The 16,060-nt window shown below is 37.3% G+C and overlaps 2 protein-coding genes across 8 annotated transcripts in view; one reads left to right on the plus strand and one right to left on the minus strand.

Annotated features, from left to right (window-relative positions):
• LOC103985135 (uncharacterized) overlaps positions 1–6,994 on the plus strand; it is a 62,081-nt gene extending 55,087 nt beyond the window's left edge. The window contains exon 4 of one of the 2 annotated variants that reach the window (XR_010513803.1): positions 6,507–6,994. The gene's annotated coding sequence lies outside the window, so the exon portion shown is untranslated. The remainder of the gene's footprint in view (positions 1–6,506) is intronic. The other variant, XR_010513804.1, reaches the window with a different exon arrangement.
• A 2,617-nt stretch (positions 6,995–9,611) lies between these two features.
• LOC103985136 (FRIGIDA-like protein 3) lies at positions 9,612–15,403 on the minus strand. Of its 6 annotated transcripts, XM_018826640.2 has the most exons (5): positions 14,163–14,802; positions 11,505–11,932; positions 10,880–11,408; positions 10,522–10,691; positions 9,612–10,382 (listed from the first exon to the last, which is right to left on the minus strand). In XM_018826640.2, the coding sequence occupies exons 1-5, from the start codon at positions 14,182–14,184 to the stop codon at positions 9,810–9,812; spliced, it is 1,722 nt and encodes a 573-aa protein (XP_018682185.2). In that variant the 5' UTR covers positions 14,185–14,802; the 3' UTR covers positions 9,612–9,809. The 6 variants fall into 6 exon arrangements, with proteins under 6 accessions (XP_018682185.2, XP_009401032.2, XP_065039719.1 ...); XM_009402757.3 differs by lacking the exon at positions 14,163–14,802 and adding an exon at positions 15,326–15,403 and having other exon boundaries at positions 10,880–11,932; XM_065183647.1 differs by lacking the exon at positions 14,163–14,802 and adding an exon at positions 14,850–15,319 and having other exon boundaries at positions 10,880–11,932.
• Between the last annotated feature and the right edge of the window lie 657 nt (positions 15,404–16,060).

Genomic DNA, 16,060 nt, shown 5'->3' on the forward strand with positions numbered 1-16,060 from the left:
CGTCGAAGGTATAAGTGGGGGAGAATGTCACGGACAAACTTCGAAACAGGATGTTTGATGTAATGCTTATGTATGTCCGTGTCTTTTGGCATGTTCATGCCTTGTACAGCATGTAGAGGGGCGGCCGAAGGTATAATAGTCTCATCTTAGTTGGGTTAGTGGCCTCTTTAGGCTTGTAAATAAAAGTTGTGTCATGTGGACACGTGCGAGAGATTTTCGGTATGTAATGGATCATTTTACCCTTTGTTGTGCAACTGTTCAGAGCTTGTAAAGTCTGTTTGGAATTTGCATTGTCTATGAAGTGTTTTTCGGAGATGTTTGCTTGTGGATCCCGATTGTGGCGTTTTCTCTAACTCGTTCTCTCTCTTTCTTGGGTCCTAAGGGACATGGGAGACTTCGGGGAGGTTGACCTTTGCGGACGGACACGCAAGGGTGCCGCACGACTTAGGCAAAACCAACTAAGTCCGTGACAGTATGTCATCTCTCTTGGGATTTAATCCGTTTGAGAGTTAACCCCACTCTAATACCAATTGTTAGGATCAAGAACACTAAGAGGGGGGGGGGGGGGGGGGGGTGAATTAGTGCAGCGGAAAACTTTCGACGATTAAAACAGCATTCGTACGATAAAAGTAATTTTGGTAAGAAAGTCGATTCGTAAATCACTTTAACTTATGATCAAGCAAGATGTAGTTAAAGCAAATATATAGAAGCAGTTTGTAGTTAAGATAGACAACAGAATGTAATAGCAAACTGGAATACGATGTTTATACGATAAAAGTGATTTCGGTATGAAAGCCAATTCGTAAATCACTTTAACTTGTGATCAAATGAGATGCAGTTAAAGCAAAGATATAAAGGCAGTTTGCAGTTATGATGTAAATCAGAATGTAAGCGCAAACTAAAATATGATATTCGTACGATAAAACTGATTTCCGTCTTAACGCCGATTCGAAAAATACTTAACTATGAAACACGTTCGTAAATGAGCAGAAGGCAGTAAGCTACTAAGGAGGTTTGCAGTAAAGATAAGATACTCAAAGTAAATGCAAACCGAGATTTAGAGTGGTTCGGTCAATCTTGACCTACATCCACTTTTGGCTTCCTCCACCAACGAGGTCACCGACGTTCACTAGAGGCCTTCCTTCAATAGGCAAAGGCCAACCACCCTTTTACAGTTTCACTCCTTTTGACGGGCTTAGGAGACAACCCTTACAGAATTTTCTTTCCTCTCTTGACAGATCAAAACTTAGAAAAAAAGAGGAAGGAGAACTTTTAACTCATACTACACTTTTAAGCTCTAAAAATCACAAAGTAAGATTAGGATGTCGATGCTTTTGGGGTGCCCTTTCATTGCTGAAAGGGTGGGGTATTTATAGACCCCAAACTAGTTTGAATTCCGAGCTCAAAACTGTCATCTCCCGAAATTCCAGGGTTTGGCGGTTGCACCGCCTGACTGGGGCGGTTGCACCGCCTGGCAGAGCTCGGAGACTGAGCCTCTGGGCAGTGCCACCTCCTATTAGGGGCGATTGCATTGCTTGGCAGAGCTCGAAGACTGAGCCTCTAGGCGGTGCCACCTCCTATCAGGGGCGGTTGCATCGCTTGGTAGAGCTCGGAGACCAAGCTTAGGCAGTTCCACCGCCTATCAGGGGCGGTTGCACCGCCCAGCCTAGCTCAGAGACTGAGCCCTGGGCGGTGCACCCAGGTGGTACCACTGCTGGCCAAGAAATATGGGTCCGAATAGGCTGATCCATTCGGCCCAATTTGGGTCTGTCAAGGGCCCAATTGCCCCAAGATTAAGTTAATGGGATCACCTCTCATTTCTAACTTAATCATCGTGCTAACTACGATATTTCTTAAGACATTTACTGCAACTTGCTCCGGTGCGTCAATCGCTTCTTCCGGCGAGCTTCCGGCGAACTTCCATCGATCATCCGATGAACCCTTGGTGATGTTCTTGCGGACTTCCGACAAACTCCTGGACTTGCGACGATCCACTTGGCGAGTTCCGACGAGCTTCTTTTGGCAAGCTCTTGGACTTCTCGGATTTGTTCCCGTAGAACCTCCGACGATCGTCCGGACTTCCGTCGAACTCTTGAACTCCCAACGTGATTATAGTCTTGACTCCGGTGCAACTCTTGCTGCATGTCTTACTTTCATTGTAGTTAATCTTGCACACTTATCTCAACATATGGATTAGATAACAAATGACAATTGACTTTATCATCAAATTCCAAGATTCAACAGCCCTACCCAAGTTAAGTGACATAACCTTGACAAGTTAGAATCTAGGATGGAGTGGTGCAAGTTCGTGAGATACCCCAAAGAAACTTGTGAGTATTTTTTCTATCACCCTAAGGACCAAAAAGTCTTTATAGCCAAGAGAGTAGTGTTCCTTAAGAAGGAACGCATTCATGATGGAGATAGTGGGAGTGTGATAGAGTTGAGCGAGGTTGGAGAACCTAGCTCAAGCACCACTCCACAGCTTGAGTCTGTTCAGGTACCTAGCACATAGGTTTCGGCTTTACGTAGGTCTGGTAGAGTATCTCATTCTCCTAAGAGATATGTGGGACATATTAGAGCAGATGATGTTGAGGATATTGATCCTCAGACCTACGATGAGGCTATTATAAGTATATACTTCGGGAAGTAGTAAGAAGCCATGAATTCTGAAATGGATTCTATATAATCCATCTGAATTCTATTAGCTATTACAACACACTATGATTATGAGATATGACAAATGGATATGAAAACTACGTTCCTCAATGGTAAACTCGAGGAGGAGGTGTATATGATATAGCTTGAGGGATTTATGTCCAAGGACATTCCAGATAAGGTGTGTAGATTGTTTAGGTCCATCTATAGACTAAAGCAAGCTTCCTGAAGTTAGAACATAAAATTTGATGATGCAATCAGATCTTATGATTTCGTTAAGAACGAATATGAGTCTTGTGTGTATAGGAAGGTAAGTGGGAGTGCTATCACCTTTTTGGTGCTATATGTGGATGACATCATGATTATTGGGAATGATATAAGAATGCTCTCCATAGTAAAGACTTTGTTATCTAGACATTTCTCCATGTAGGACTTAAGAGGAAGCATCCTATATTTTGGGGATTCGGATCTATAGAAATAGATTTAAGAGGATGCTTGGTTTATCCTAGTCTAGGTACATAGACACCATTGTCAAAAGGTTTGGCATGGAAAATTTTATAAAAGGTTTGGCATGAAAAATTTCAAGAGATGTCTCATATCGATAAGATATGAGATATCACTTTCTAGGAGTATGTCCCCAAAGACTCCTAAAGAAAGGACGAACATGGATAGGATATCCTATGTCTCAGCGATAGGGTCTATCATGTATGTCATGTCATGTACCATGCCTGATATAGCACATGCACTAAGTGTCACGAGCAAGTATTAAGCAGATCCAAACTTGGAGCATTGGAAAGCAATAAAGTACATCCTTAAGTACTTAAGAAGGACTAAGGATCTTTTACTAGTATATAGAGGTAGTAGCCTCTAGATTGAGGGCTACACGGACTCGAGTTTTCAGTCCGACATCGATAACAGCAAGTCTAATTCAAGGTATTTGTTCACCCTAAATGAAGGAGCAGTATGTTGGAAGAGTTTCAAGCAAGATACTACTGTTGGCTCAACCATATAGGCAAAGTAAATTGCTACAGTATAGATAACAAAGGAGGGAGTGGATGAAAAAGTTTATCGTAGATCTAGAAGTCATGTCGGGCAGCGAGGAGCCGATTCTATTATATTGCGACAACAATTGGGCTATTACTCAAGCAAAGGAACCCAAGTCTCATTAGAAGTCTAAGCACGTTCTGAGGAAGTTCCACCTAATCATAGAGATTATTGTCCGAGGAGATGTAGTAGTGAAAAAGTTTTACCTGAAGATAACATTATAAATCCACTGACAAAACCATTGTTTCAGATTGTTTTTAAGCATCACAAGGGTCTGATGGGGATCAGACACAGGTGATTGACTTTAGGTCAAGTGGGAGATTGCTAGTTATAGGTGAACTTTGAGTATTATCATTTTATAATAAAATACGGTAAAGACCATCAAACAAAACACCATTCCCAACACAATCATATTTATGTAATAAACAAAATGATGTGTCTTTAAAATTAAAGAAATACCCAAATGGTACGAGTTTGGAAACAGAAATTAAGTTTCGTGAGAAACTTGGTACATAAAAGGTTCTTTCCAATTTTAAAACAAAACCACTACTTAAAGTTAAAATGCATGTTCCAATTGCCTATATATGTGAGCCCATCTTATTTCCTGATAAGATGCTTTGCTCACTTCCCACTGGCTTCCTTAGGTTTTGTATACCCTGCAAAGAGTTTGCAATATGGATTATTGATCCAGAGTCAATCCACCAGGTGTTAATATTAACATTGACTATATTAGATTCATAACATACATATAAGGTTAGTTTACCTTTTTTTTCAAGCCACTATTGGAATTTCGTGCATTCCTTCTTCATGTGTCCCTTTCTTTTACAAAAGAAACACCTTGCTTCTTTCTTGATATCAACTTGGAGTGGTATTTTACCTTTTCCCTACTGATGAGCTTTCTGATTGGCTTGATGTTTGTCAATTTTGTTCTTCCCGCGAGTGGTTACTACCAATGCACTCTCACCCAATTCCATCACTAGCCTCTCTTCTTCTTAAACACATATGGTCATTAATTCATTGATTGACCATTTGTCCTTATGTGTATTGTATGAAATTTTAAAAGGACCATATTAAGGTGGAAGGGTGTTCAGAATATAGTGCACCAGGAAGGATTATGACATATTAACCTCAAGTTTCTTAAGTTGAGCCGTAATATCTTGCATTTACATTATGTGCTCACGTACACCCTTTATGTTGGAGAGTCTAAGGGATGAGAATTTCATTATTAGGGTACTTGCTAGTGCCTTATCTGAAGTGACGAATTGTTCATCAATAGCTTTTAGCAAGTCTCGGACATTTTCATGCTGGTCAACAGAACCACGTATGCCAACAGTCATCTTAGTTTTGATAAACATCACGCTGAGCCGATTGGATCGCTCCCATCGCTCATCTAACGTGATCTCAGTTGGAGTGCTGGCATTAGTGACTATAGGTGGTTCGTTTTTCCTGATAGCATAATCGATATCCATCCATCCTAAATGGAGGAGAACCCTCTCCTTCCATATCTTATAGTTATCACCATTAAGTTCGGGAATATCACATCGAATATCAGAGAAATTAATAGTTTGAGAAACTGCATAAAATCAAAATGCTTATGTCAAAATTTGAAGCTTAATATACTAAATTACATGTTTTACCAATGTGAAACATGCCAAAAATATGAATCTCATGTCATAAAAATTGCCTGTGGGCTAAATTTTTAATTCAAATAGATTCATATGGTCTTTATGATAAAACTATCAAATTATATTCCAATTCATAATCCCTATGGGTAAATTATGAAAGTAATCTGATATTTTATCCTGATTAATTATATTAAATATAATAAAAGATCCTATGGGATAACAATTATTATATGAAATATAATTAGTCACAATATGATGTCTAATTACTTATGTGATCCTTATTTTAACTTTATATATAATTTTAATTAATTAATGATGCTGTGGCTAATTCTTAATTAATTAAGATTATATGGATCACTAGACATTTTAAACATAAAAAAATTGCTCATAGGTATAATTTTATATAAATAAATATGCATACATAATATGAGTATTTTATCGACTAAAATGTTGAAAATGATATTTCCTCATGATTTTCAATAAAATATATCAAGAAGTTTCCAAGAAGAAACCAAAATCAAATCATTTTCATGGCATAAAAATGAAAACTCTTTCGTATCAAGGTAGAGGTCAAAATACTCTGATACCAAATGTTAGAAATCGTTGAAATCAACTTGTGTTTCTAAATCATTATAATAGAAACACAATAAAAAACTGATGCGGAAACAAAATTGCATACCTCCAGCCATTATTGTGAAAAATTTCTGCAGAGGTTTCTTCTTGAACTTTGGCACTTCTCGATTCAAAACTCTCGCTTTAGATGGTGTAAGAAAGTCTTTCGCTTCAAAGAGATGATTGAGTTCAGGGACTAAAATCCTCATATATATATAGATGTTCTCCCATCAAGAACATTTATTATCACCAATTCATAACGTTCAAGAATTAATTCAAATTTGTAACGTTTGGACTATAACGAAAAACTTTAATGATATTAAATATTTAATTTAATAATAACAGTTTTATGTATAAAGAATAAAAAATTGAAATCATTTAAACCATAATTAATGAAGAAATTCATGATAATGAATTATGAATCTTAATGAGAATGATTACATTATTATTAAATATATTTAATAATAACTGTTACATAATATGCCTTTTGTTTCTGATCGATTTATTTTCTTCTTATATCATTGTCATCAGTCCTCTTATCGTGACTCTATAACTGTTAATTGCACGCAGTAGACGGTGGACAGTAGGAAATCTTTGAAAGGGATGAAGCATATATTGCTTCCTGGGACTTTGAGATAGCACAAAAGAAATTGATGTGTTGAAAAATCTGCAAGTCCTATAACAAATAAAATATTTGACTTGTTGGTGTTTGATGGTACTCGTGTGGCTTCCTGCACCTCCTTTTCTCCTTGCTTCAGCCTTCTGCGAGTCCAAGTGCAAAGTGAGATGCGCCAAGGCCGGCGTGATAGACCTGTGCCTGCGCTACTGCGGGGTGTGCTTCGAGGATTGCAAGTGTGTGCCTTCGGGGACCTACGGGAACAAGGTTGAGTGCCCTTGCTACAGGGACGAGGTCACCGAGGGCAAGAACAGGAAGCCCAAATGCCCGTGAGCCGGAATCACCTGCTGTTGCTGTTACCATATCTATACATTATATGGTGGTAAATAAATGTAGCACTCGGGTTTTGCCAGCGAGGAATGTACTTGTAGGAGACTGTCTTGTCCTTACTTTGTTTGGACTATATTATGGAAGTCGCTTTACAAAACAAAATCTTTCTGTGATACTTAGTTTTGTTCGATCCTTTTTCTTTTCAGCTAAATGAAGTTTTTTTTTTTCTCTTCAGGCGGTGATATCCTTGATTCACCTTTATGTTAAGAATTGAAATCTCAATTTATAAAATTTTCACATCTAAAATATTAATATAGTGCATTATACCTAAATCACCCTTAATTTGAGCATCCTCGATCTTCAAAGTTTTTACAAGTATAATATGTTTGTTGGTGGTAATATATAGGGTTAAGATTTATTTTAGTTCTAATGGTTTTAGTCATTGATCACTTAAATCCATATAGTTTACTTACGTCTAAAATAATATCTATATTTTTAAAAACATAGTATATAAGCTCTTCCAATCAAGTTTGAGTTAACAGATGTTGAAGTCTTCTTACGTGACATGTTGATTCATAATAAACTATTAATATAATGATATATATAATTTAAATTTAAAAAAAAAATATATTTTAGTAATTATGGTTTTGATGATAGACTATTTAAGCTCTTATGGTTTTGCTCGTGTTTAAAATAACTTATATATTTTTAAAAACATAATATATAAGCCCCTCTTATAAAATCTATGTTAATAGAAGTTAAAATTTGCTTATGTAACATACTGATTCATAATAAATTATTAATATAATAATATATATAATTTAAATTAAAAAATTAAAACCACCATCAATGACGGGAGGAGGGATCGTTGTGAGAGCAACCATCAGCAATAGCATCGAGTCGTTGTTGCCTCGTAGAGCATTGTATGCACATAGTCTCTCCCGCGTTGACGACAAGCTCAAGAGCTTATAGTCTTATCTCAGGTAGATGTGCATCAACCAATCATTCGTTAGGCATCCAATAGTCTCATGATCTATTTTCCTCCTCCTCGGTGTCTTCATCCCCATCACCTCACACTTCATCCTCTCTTATGCCCTCACCTAATCACGCCTACGACATGGTGGTCCAGCTCTCCTTCACCTCCGCCTCCGGCCCCTTACACCTCTGCCTCTCCGCCTTCATCCAACGCTATAGCCTCTATTGCTTCATCTTCCTCGACAAGATAGATATTTTTTTAAACTTAAATTACACACGTCATTATATTAATGATTTATTATGAGTCAGCATATCACGTAAGCAAACTCTAAAATCTGTCAACTCAGACTTAACGAGAGAGGCTTATATGTTATATTTTTAAAAATATAGGGGTTATTTTAGACAAATAAAATCATAAGGGCTTAAGTGATTCATGACTAAAACTACATAGGCTAAAATGACTTTTTTTTTAATTAAATTATATATTATTATATTAATAGTTTATTATGGATCAGCATGTCACAGACTCTAATGTCTATTAATTCAGACATTATGTTATATTTTTTAAAATATAGAGGTTATTTTATATACGAGTAAACCACAAGGACTTAAATGATCCATGACCAAAACCATACAAGTTAAAATGAACCTTAACCCCAATATATATATCTCATTTATTTAATATAAGAGTTTGAGACATCATCTTAAGTTTCTCTTACATCTAAAATATTGATCTATTAGTAATAAATTTATGTTTCAAACATCAATTTATAAATTTCATACCTAAAACTTTGATGTATATATCTTATTTACCTTAGGTTGAGTCATCCTATAAATTTTAATCAAAATTTACCTTCGTCCCTTATCCTTTATCAAGGAAAAACTTCTTTCCTAGGTTAAAAACAAGATGATGTACATTACCAATTTGACTCAAGATCCAATCAATTGTGTGTTCAACATGCATTAAGTTTTGATACTTTGGGAACTCTTTTATGTATTAATATCAAGCAAGATTGAAATCTCATATCGTACAAAAGTTTTGAGCTTCACTCGGTACGGTATAGAACTATGTACTCTTGCAGTACGCTAGGGCTAGGATATATCGAGTGGTACACCTAATTTAGGATTAAAATCTTCCGAAAATATCTGAAAATAAAAAAAGTTAAGATATGATTTTTAAGTTAGTAATAAATATAGTAATAGTATAAATTTAGCAAAACTAATATAAATTAGGTAAAAATAGTATAATATTTTTTTAAAATTTTTGAGGAATAGCCTTGTACAAGATTCGTATTTTGATTCGTTACGGATTGCTCTAATGTAAATATTGAATTATTTACAGAAAACTCATTTAAATTATCAATTCATAAATCATTACTTTGTAGAGTTTAGAAGAGTGTAAATATAAGAAAAAATGAGTTTGATGTAATTTAAAAGAGTATGAGAATGAAATGGAATGAAATAGGGGAGAATATGAGTTTAGAAACTCATGAGAAAGAGCTTCAATCTATCTCAGTGCATCTAAATCAAGAACGTGGCATCGGCAAATCGTTTGAATCACTTTCACCCGGCAAATCTTCAACTGAGCTAATTTATGGTTTTCCTGTGTAACACGACTCTCGAAAGGAGTATTACTCCTGGACAATCCCATGGTGATTTATGGCTGTTCAAGCATGTCTCTGCTGCTATCAATGACCTAAATGGATTGCAAGCACACTTTAATCAACCAACAACTCATGCTCTGAGACTCGAGAAGCACGGAACAAGAGAACTACTATACCATACACGGTTACATCACAAGATCCAGGAAATAAATTTGACCGTCAGAAGGGTCAGAAAGTGAGTTCAAGATTGCATCCATCAGATAACATGTGCTTGCTGCCATATTTCGATTACCTATTCTAAAATGTTCATCTAGCAGCTACTACATCCTGGGTGTCTGGTGATCACCTTCACATATAAGACTGGTGTGGGGGCTGATAACTAGTGCCAGTGTATCCCCCATAGGTTGACGAAGCAGATGGCACTCCAGGGCCCATATAATTAGCATAGTTGTTCGAAGCAGAATGCAAGGTAGTGTTTGTGTAGCTTCCATAGTTCGATGTGGCACCGCCATAGGGCACAGAGGGGCCTCGCTCATCTGGATAGTGGTATGCTCTCTGAGGGTGTGCTTGTTGCCCATATGCAGCATGTACCGGTGGTGCTTCGTAGGCTGGTGGTACGTTGTAAGCATACCTTTCGGCACCACCAGCATACGGAGCCCTATGATCAAAAGCCAAGGGTGGGCGCTGCCAGTTATTGACAGCACCAGCATGCCTACGAGGAACATAACCTCCACTTGCACGAGGCCTTTTTGGTTGGAATTTTGCAGTATCTCCACCTCGTTTCTTGTCAGCTTTAGCCTTTTCAAGCTGAGCAACTTGTTTCTGGAGGGGATCCAGAGGATACTCTTCTTGGAGCTTGTACTCCTCGATACACTTAATGACAGCCCTTATGGCACCTAGCTCATCAGATGCAGAGTCCTTCTGAAGAGATTGAAATTCAAAAGAAATGAAAACGGGTGCAAATTGCTCAATAGAAAAAAAAAAAAAAGGTTTCCTTTTACCACTAGAATGATCCTAGTTCCAAGTTCTAATCCAGTTGGTGACCAAAGGTAGCAATCACCTGTACAGCAGCAGTGCTTGTGTCTTCATTAGTTTCTTTGGCATCTTTCAAGTCCCTTAGATATGCTTTCATCAAAGGGACAGGAGGAAACTGATCGGTAAGCTGAAAGGCATGTGCAAAGTGGACGGCATCAATTTGCCTCCCTTTGCTAACCAGGTCTTCAATAAGGCCTGCATGAACAACACATCTCAGATATTAAGATACCAACAATATATCAAAGAACTAATTTCTAATTTTTTTTAAGAAGTCCATCCTTATTGCATTGACCTCACATCTCCTCTTGGAGCATTGTAAGACAACCTAACAAAGAAGTGCCCAAGTCACTGGAACTCTTGAGGCCAGTTATCAAAATACCAACCTGGCGTTTTGTGTGTTAATCCAAGAGAACGGCAAAACTCAGGTGCCTGCCTGCGACGAGAGACAGCTATGACGAGCTTGCAAAGTTCGTCTTCATCAAATTCTGGTGCAATGCTAAAAGTAGCAAGGAGCTGCAGAAATGCTTGTGCTTCCAATGAATACCCATTAGAAGCATCTAAATTTAAACCAGCCAACTTCGGCATCCATTTATCAGCAATTTCTTTGGCCTGCTGTTTAATTTCAGAGCTCAAAGGATTAACACCTTGCTCTGTTGACCCCAATAGAGGGGCAGCAGATTCCATCACTAGAAGACAGCTTCTGCGCAGGCCCTGAAGGGTATTATCCTCATTCCCTGGTGAATTAGATTGGTCAAGAGGGTAGAAGCCCTCTAAGGACTCCAGCACCAAACGGGCTGGCTCAGTTGCATATTTCAGCGCTAGTGAAAGTTCCTCACGTAGGCTGCCAAGGTTCCTCTTCTTTTCTAAAATAAATTTCAGAAGTCCCTTTGCATCCATCTGTTGGCAAAGTTGCTTCAACCGAGGACGGACCTCGCATAATGCATTATCAGGATTTTTTTCCTCTGAAGCAGGATTTGGTGCATTGATATCATTGGGAGAGGTGCTTACCTTTTTTTCTTTGCTTCCCCTGACATCAATAGGCTCAGGAGATGCCACCTTATACTTGTGACGTGCCTCTGCTATGGCTGAAACAGCTGAGTCCCTCAGCTCCTGGAGACGAGCTAATGAAGCATGTTCTTTTGCAGAAACAGCAGCCTCCTTTTCTGCAATCAATGCCTGAGCTTCTGATTGCTTCTCCTCAAAAGCCTTCTTCTTCACTTTTACTTCCTCCAATTTATCCTTCAACAATCTCTCCAGACTCTGGAAATGTTCTTTGATTTCATCCCACTTGATCTTGCTTTGCAGAGATGATTCTTTGTGAGACTCCAGATCAGCAAATGCCTTCCCAAGCTGTTCCAACATCATTCCTGCTGATTCAATGCCACTAGAAACTGTTTCGGTGTCTTCCATGCTATCTATCAGCATCAAGGAATAAACTGCAAGACAGGTCATACTCCATGAGGAAGGGAAAGCAATTTTACTAAACATAAGTTGAGGTTACAGACAAAAAAAGGAAAAAAGAATGAGACGAAGGTTTAACAACCATGTACTCCATTTAGGAGCAGCTTTTTACAACAAACTATTTCCGTTTAATATTTCTTCACATCTAGGATATATTGCTCCCTCCCTTTTAAAATTCTGCGGCAATATGCATGTAAAGGTAGAAGAAAGCCAAGAATACGGGAAGCAATTGATAATGGGAGTATATCAGTTGCACTAAGTGTACGCATGAATACAAGCTCAAGATAACGGTCACATTCATGATACATCAGTGTATGACTCAACATCACAAATTCTATCTTAAAAACTTGAACAATCTCACGACACCAGTTTTTATAGAATTTACAAAAGCTCCATACGATGTTTCCATAAGAATTCATGCAATGGCTGTTTCACTTCCATGGGAAAAAACACTACTTGGAAGAAAATAAGATTCCAATTCCAGACTCCAAATTCTGCATTATGTTAGCAAGTGGCATTTTTTTACTTGACCTTTGCACCACAAGTGGAGTCACTGGGGATTGGACTGTGCATATACTGGTCTAGGTCATAAATATGTCATCTTAGACCAACCAAGTGCATATTCACAAAAGCATCAAAGTTACAACTTAAAATATAAACAAAAAAGAACCCAATTTAGACATTATGGAGTAAATGCAGCAGACTACATAAGCTAGATTTTAATTCACTTGTCATGACTGAAGTCTGATGAGCTAACTAATAATATCAACTTCGTTGAGCCCAAACCGCTAATTAAAATACTTAAGTTGAAGCTAATAGTAGTACACTTATCAGACTCTTACAAGTCAATCCTAGTCTTGCTCACTTTCAATGTGGGACTAATCAGGATGTTACAAATTCTCCCACATAAGAGCTTGATGTCTTCATCAAAGTCCAACATAGTCCAGATCAAATCCTAGCATGACGCATATAAGACGTGGCTCAATGGTGGCTCCACGCAGCGATGAGTCCTCTGACTCCATCCATGGGTAATCCCTCCCTATTTAAACCCTCTCACCATGCCCCAATACTAGATCGACTCTGATATCAAACGTTACGACCCAGACTGACCTGTCAACTTCATTGAACCCAAAGCACTAGTCAAAATACTTAGGCTAAAATTGATGGTAGCACCCCTATCATACTCTTATAAGTCAATCTTAGTCTCGTCCACTTTCTATGTGGGACTAATCGAGGTGTTCCATCACTAGTTTCAAGGGATGAGTGTTCATGTTAATTCATGTCAATTTTGGGTATTAAATAAGTCAAATCACATTGATAACAGCCAACTAAATAGATAAACAACCTGACCGAATCTTCAATTGGTTATAACACAAACACAACGAATCACGTTCTTCTATGAGATCAAACCTGTTGAATACAGTAACTGCACCTCAACCAAATCATAGTGACCATTCTAAATTATACAAAATACAGCATCTAACTTTGCCAATTACAGATAGCATCCATTAATATAAACTCACAAGCCTGACCTTATCATTTCTTTTATTGCTGCATTCCGTGAACGTTCACCCCTCTTTTTTTCTTTTTTTGAGAAAAAAAACTAAATATCCCAATTATTGTAATGTTAACGAACCTTGTCCCACCAACACAACCAAATTTAAACACTTAGTTGACAAGCCCAGTTGCCAAACTTTTGACAGTACCATATGAATTCATCCTCAACAAAATGCTTGCGTGGTTAAAGTGCATGAAAAATTACTTGAAATCATATCTAAAATACTCGGGGAATTCAAAGTTCCTCCAAAATATAAATTGCAATGTGTGGTTAAAAAGTGTTTGATAAGTCAAATAAGTGCTATGCTCACTTCATGTCGTAAGCACCCATCATATTTAATAGAAAACAAGGTGTTTCAACTACATGTCATAATCCACAAGAACTGGGTAAGATCCATACCCGAATAAAGCCAACAAATTAATAACCCAACCTAAAATTACTAGACAAGTCAAGATACCAGTGTTAGGTATAATCCAATACAACTTTGTCAGAATAAGGAAATGTAACAGGCAAGAAAGTAAATCACAAATATTTTGGGTTCAAAAAAGGATATTCCCAACCATTTAAATTTATTAAAGGTCTCACATTAAATTTTGCTAATAGGGGCAGCCAAAAACAGCTTCAATAAGGAACTTTCTGTAGTATACCAGCAGAATTTGCTCTGACCATCAGCTGCCTAACTCAAAGTCCTTTTCACCGAGAATTAGGACTGAAGAGCTTGTGCATAGAATAAAATTTGGTCCTATGCAGTCAATATCAAATTAGAAATAACATGGAAGAGAGTTTTTAGACAGCCAAAATGCAGCTTATATAAGAAAATTTCTACAGTTATTCCAGAAGAACTTGCTATGATCATCAGCTGCCTAACTCAAAGTCCCTTTTTACACTGAATTAGAACTGAACAGCTTGTGCAAAGTAGAATAAGATTTTGGCACTAAGTAGTCAATAAAATCAGATTAGAAATATCATGAAAGAGAATTTTTTTTCCTTCTTTTGAGTGTCTGTGTTTTCCAAATACATTGTGAACACAACCAGACCTTACCCAGACATGAGGGATGAGCTGAGAGATTTTAAGACTGGTCTCACTAAATATAGTTATAATGTATGAAAAGACTTGTGCTGATCCACAATGTCAATTTGCAAACCTAGCTGACCTATAACTTTGATCCTACAAGATTTAGTTCAAGCTACGCGGCTCAATACCTGACCCAGCTGAATAAAAGGTCAAAACATACTAGAAAATATTTCTCATTTCCTATTATCATTTTTAGCAAAAAATTGGTGATATCAAGTGTCTCAGCAATTAAAATTTACCTAATGAGAATAACTCTGACCTCTGTGAGCATTTTGTGATACTCCAAAGGCAAAAGATTTGTTACCTCAGCGCACAAGAAGTAAGATCATTTTGATCCTCGCATCGATTACACAGCTATGATGAAACAAAAGGACAGAATCCATCTTTTTTTGAAAAAAAAAAAACTAGGTTATCTAAGCAAAATCAACAAAATCGCCAACATCCGACTGACAACATATATCCCTCACAAAAATCACATTTTCCCCGCAATAATAGGCGGTGGTTTAGGAGAAATCGACACAAGTAGAAAACGGGCAGCAATCAGCCCCAACTTGGGGATCTCAGCGACCAATCCGGAGATTTCCTTTTCCATAGAAGTTCACAGTAATACAATTCATATACCAAACGTTAACAACCAACTGGTGGAGTCGAGGATCCATCCTAGGTCGAAAATCGAGAGCGAGGAACCAAGAGAAGATCGAGAAAGAACGCATGAAGATGAGACCAAATCCGTACCTTCGTCGGCTTGACGGTCGCACAAGTTAGGGTTTTCCGAGATGGACGTCGCACTCTCTCCTGCATTTCTAGTCGCAGCGCCTCGCGGGCTGAAAACGGGCCGGGTTACTTAAAGCCCACTTTGTGTGTAGCATCATTAACAAAAAAAAATTAAGAAAACTTTATATGATTATTTTTAATATTATTAATAAAATAATAATAAGATATTTACCAAACAACTAAATGTATCAATAAATAATGTTTTTTTTGCTTCTAATAATAATATACCCTTGAACGAATGTGGGACTATTTAGCATGTCCTTTTTCTTTCATTTAAATTTAATGTCCTCCTCGAGTTGTAAGATATAATGCATGGTTTAGTAAATAATATGTGAGGATTAACACACAGTGATGTCCTAACATATTTGTAATCTTTGTAATGGCACTAATGTAACGACTAAGTATAAGACCACTTGGCAAGAATGATTGTCTTGGCAGGCAAGAGTTATTTTCACTGGGATCAATCACATGAACAACACTTTCACTTATAAAATTTAAATAAATTTTGTTAACGAATTTATCAACCCATAAGATGGAAGTTGGAAACCACTTTGACGTTATATTTTAAGTAAATTGTTAATCTTAAAATTAAATTTGAAACTTGTTCTCACCTCAAGCATTTGTTTTCTTTTCTCAGCAATTACCTCTACTTAGTTTAATTAATTTTTTTAATAAATATCATTTTTATCTCATCTC

Source organism: Musa acuminata, chromosome BXJ1-5 (assembly GCF_036884655.1).
Source record: "Musa acuminata AAA Group cultivar baxijiao chromosome BXJ1-5, Cavendish_Baxijiao_AAA, whole genome shotgun sequence".
Lineage (NCBI taxonomy): Eukaryota > Viridiplantae > Streptophyta > Magnoliopsida > Zingiberales > Musaceae > Musa > Musa acuminata.

What these genes read in the sequence shown, in the direction of transcription:
- LOC103985136 (XM_018826639.2), bottom strand. Translation starts at nt 14,184, where the DNA reads ATGGTCAGAGCAAATTCTGCTG. An exon ending in GGTCAGAGCAAATTCTGCTG is followed by an intron (nt 11,933 to 14,162) that starts GTATACTACAGA and finishes CCTGTCTTGCAG; the next exon opens with TTTATTCCTTGATGCTGATA. An exon ending in ATTAACACACAAAACGCCAG is followed by an intron (nt 10,692 to 10,879) that starts GTTGGTATTTTG and finishes TTGTTCATGCAG; the next exon opens with GCCTTATTGAAGACCTGGTT.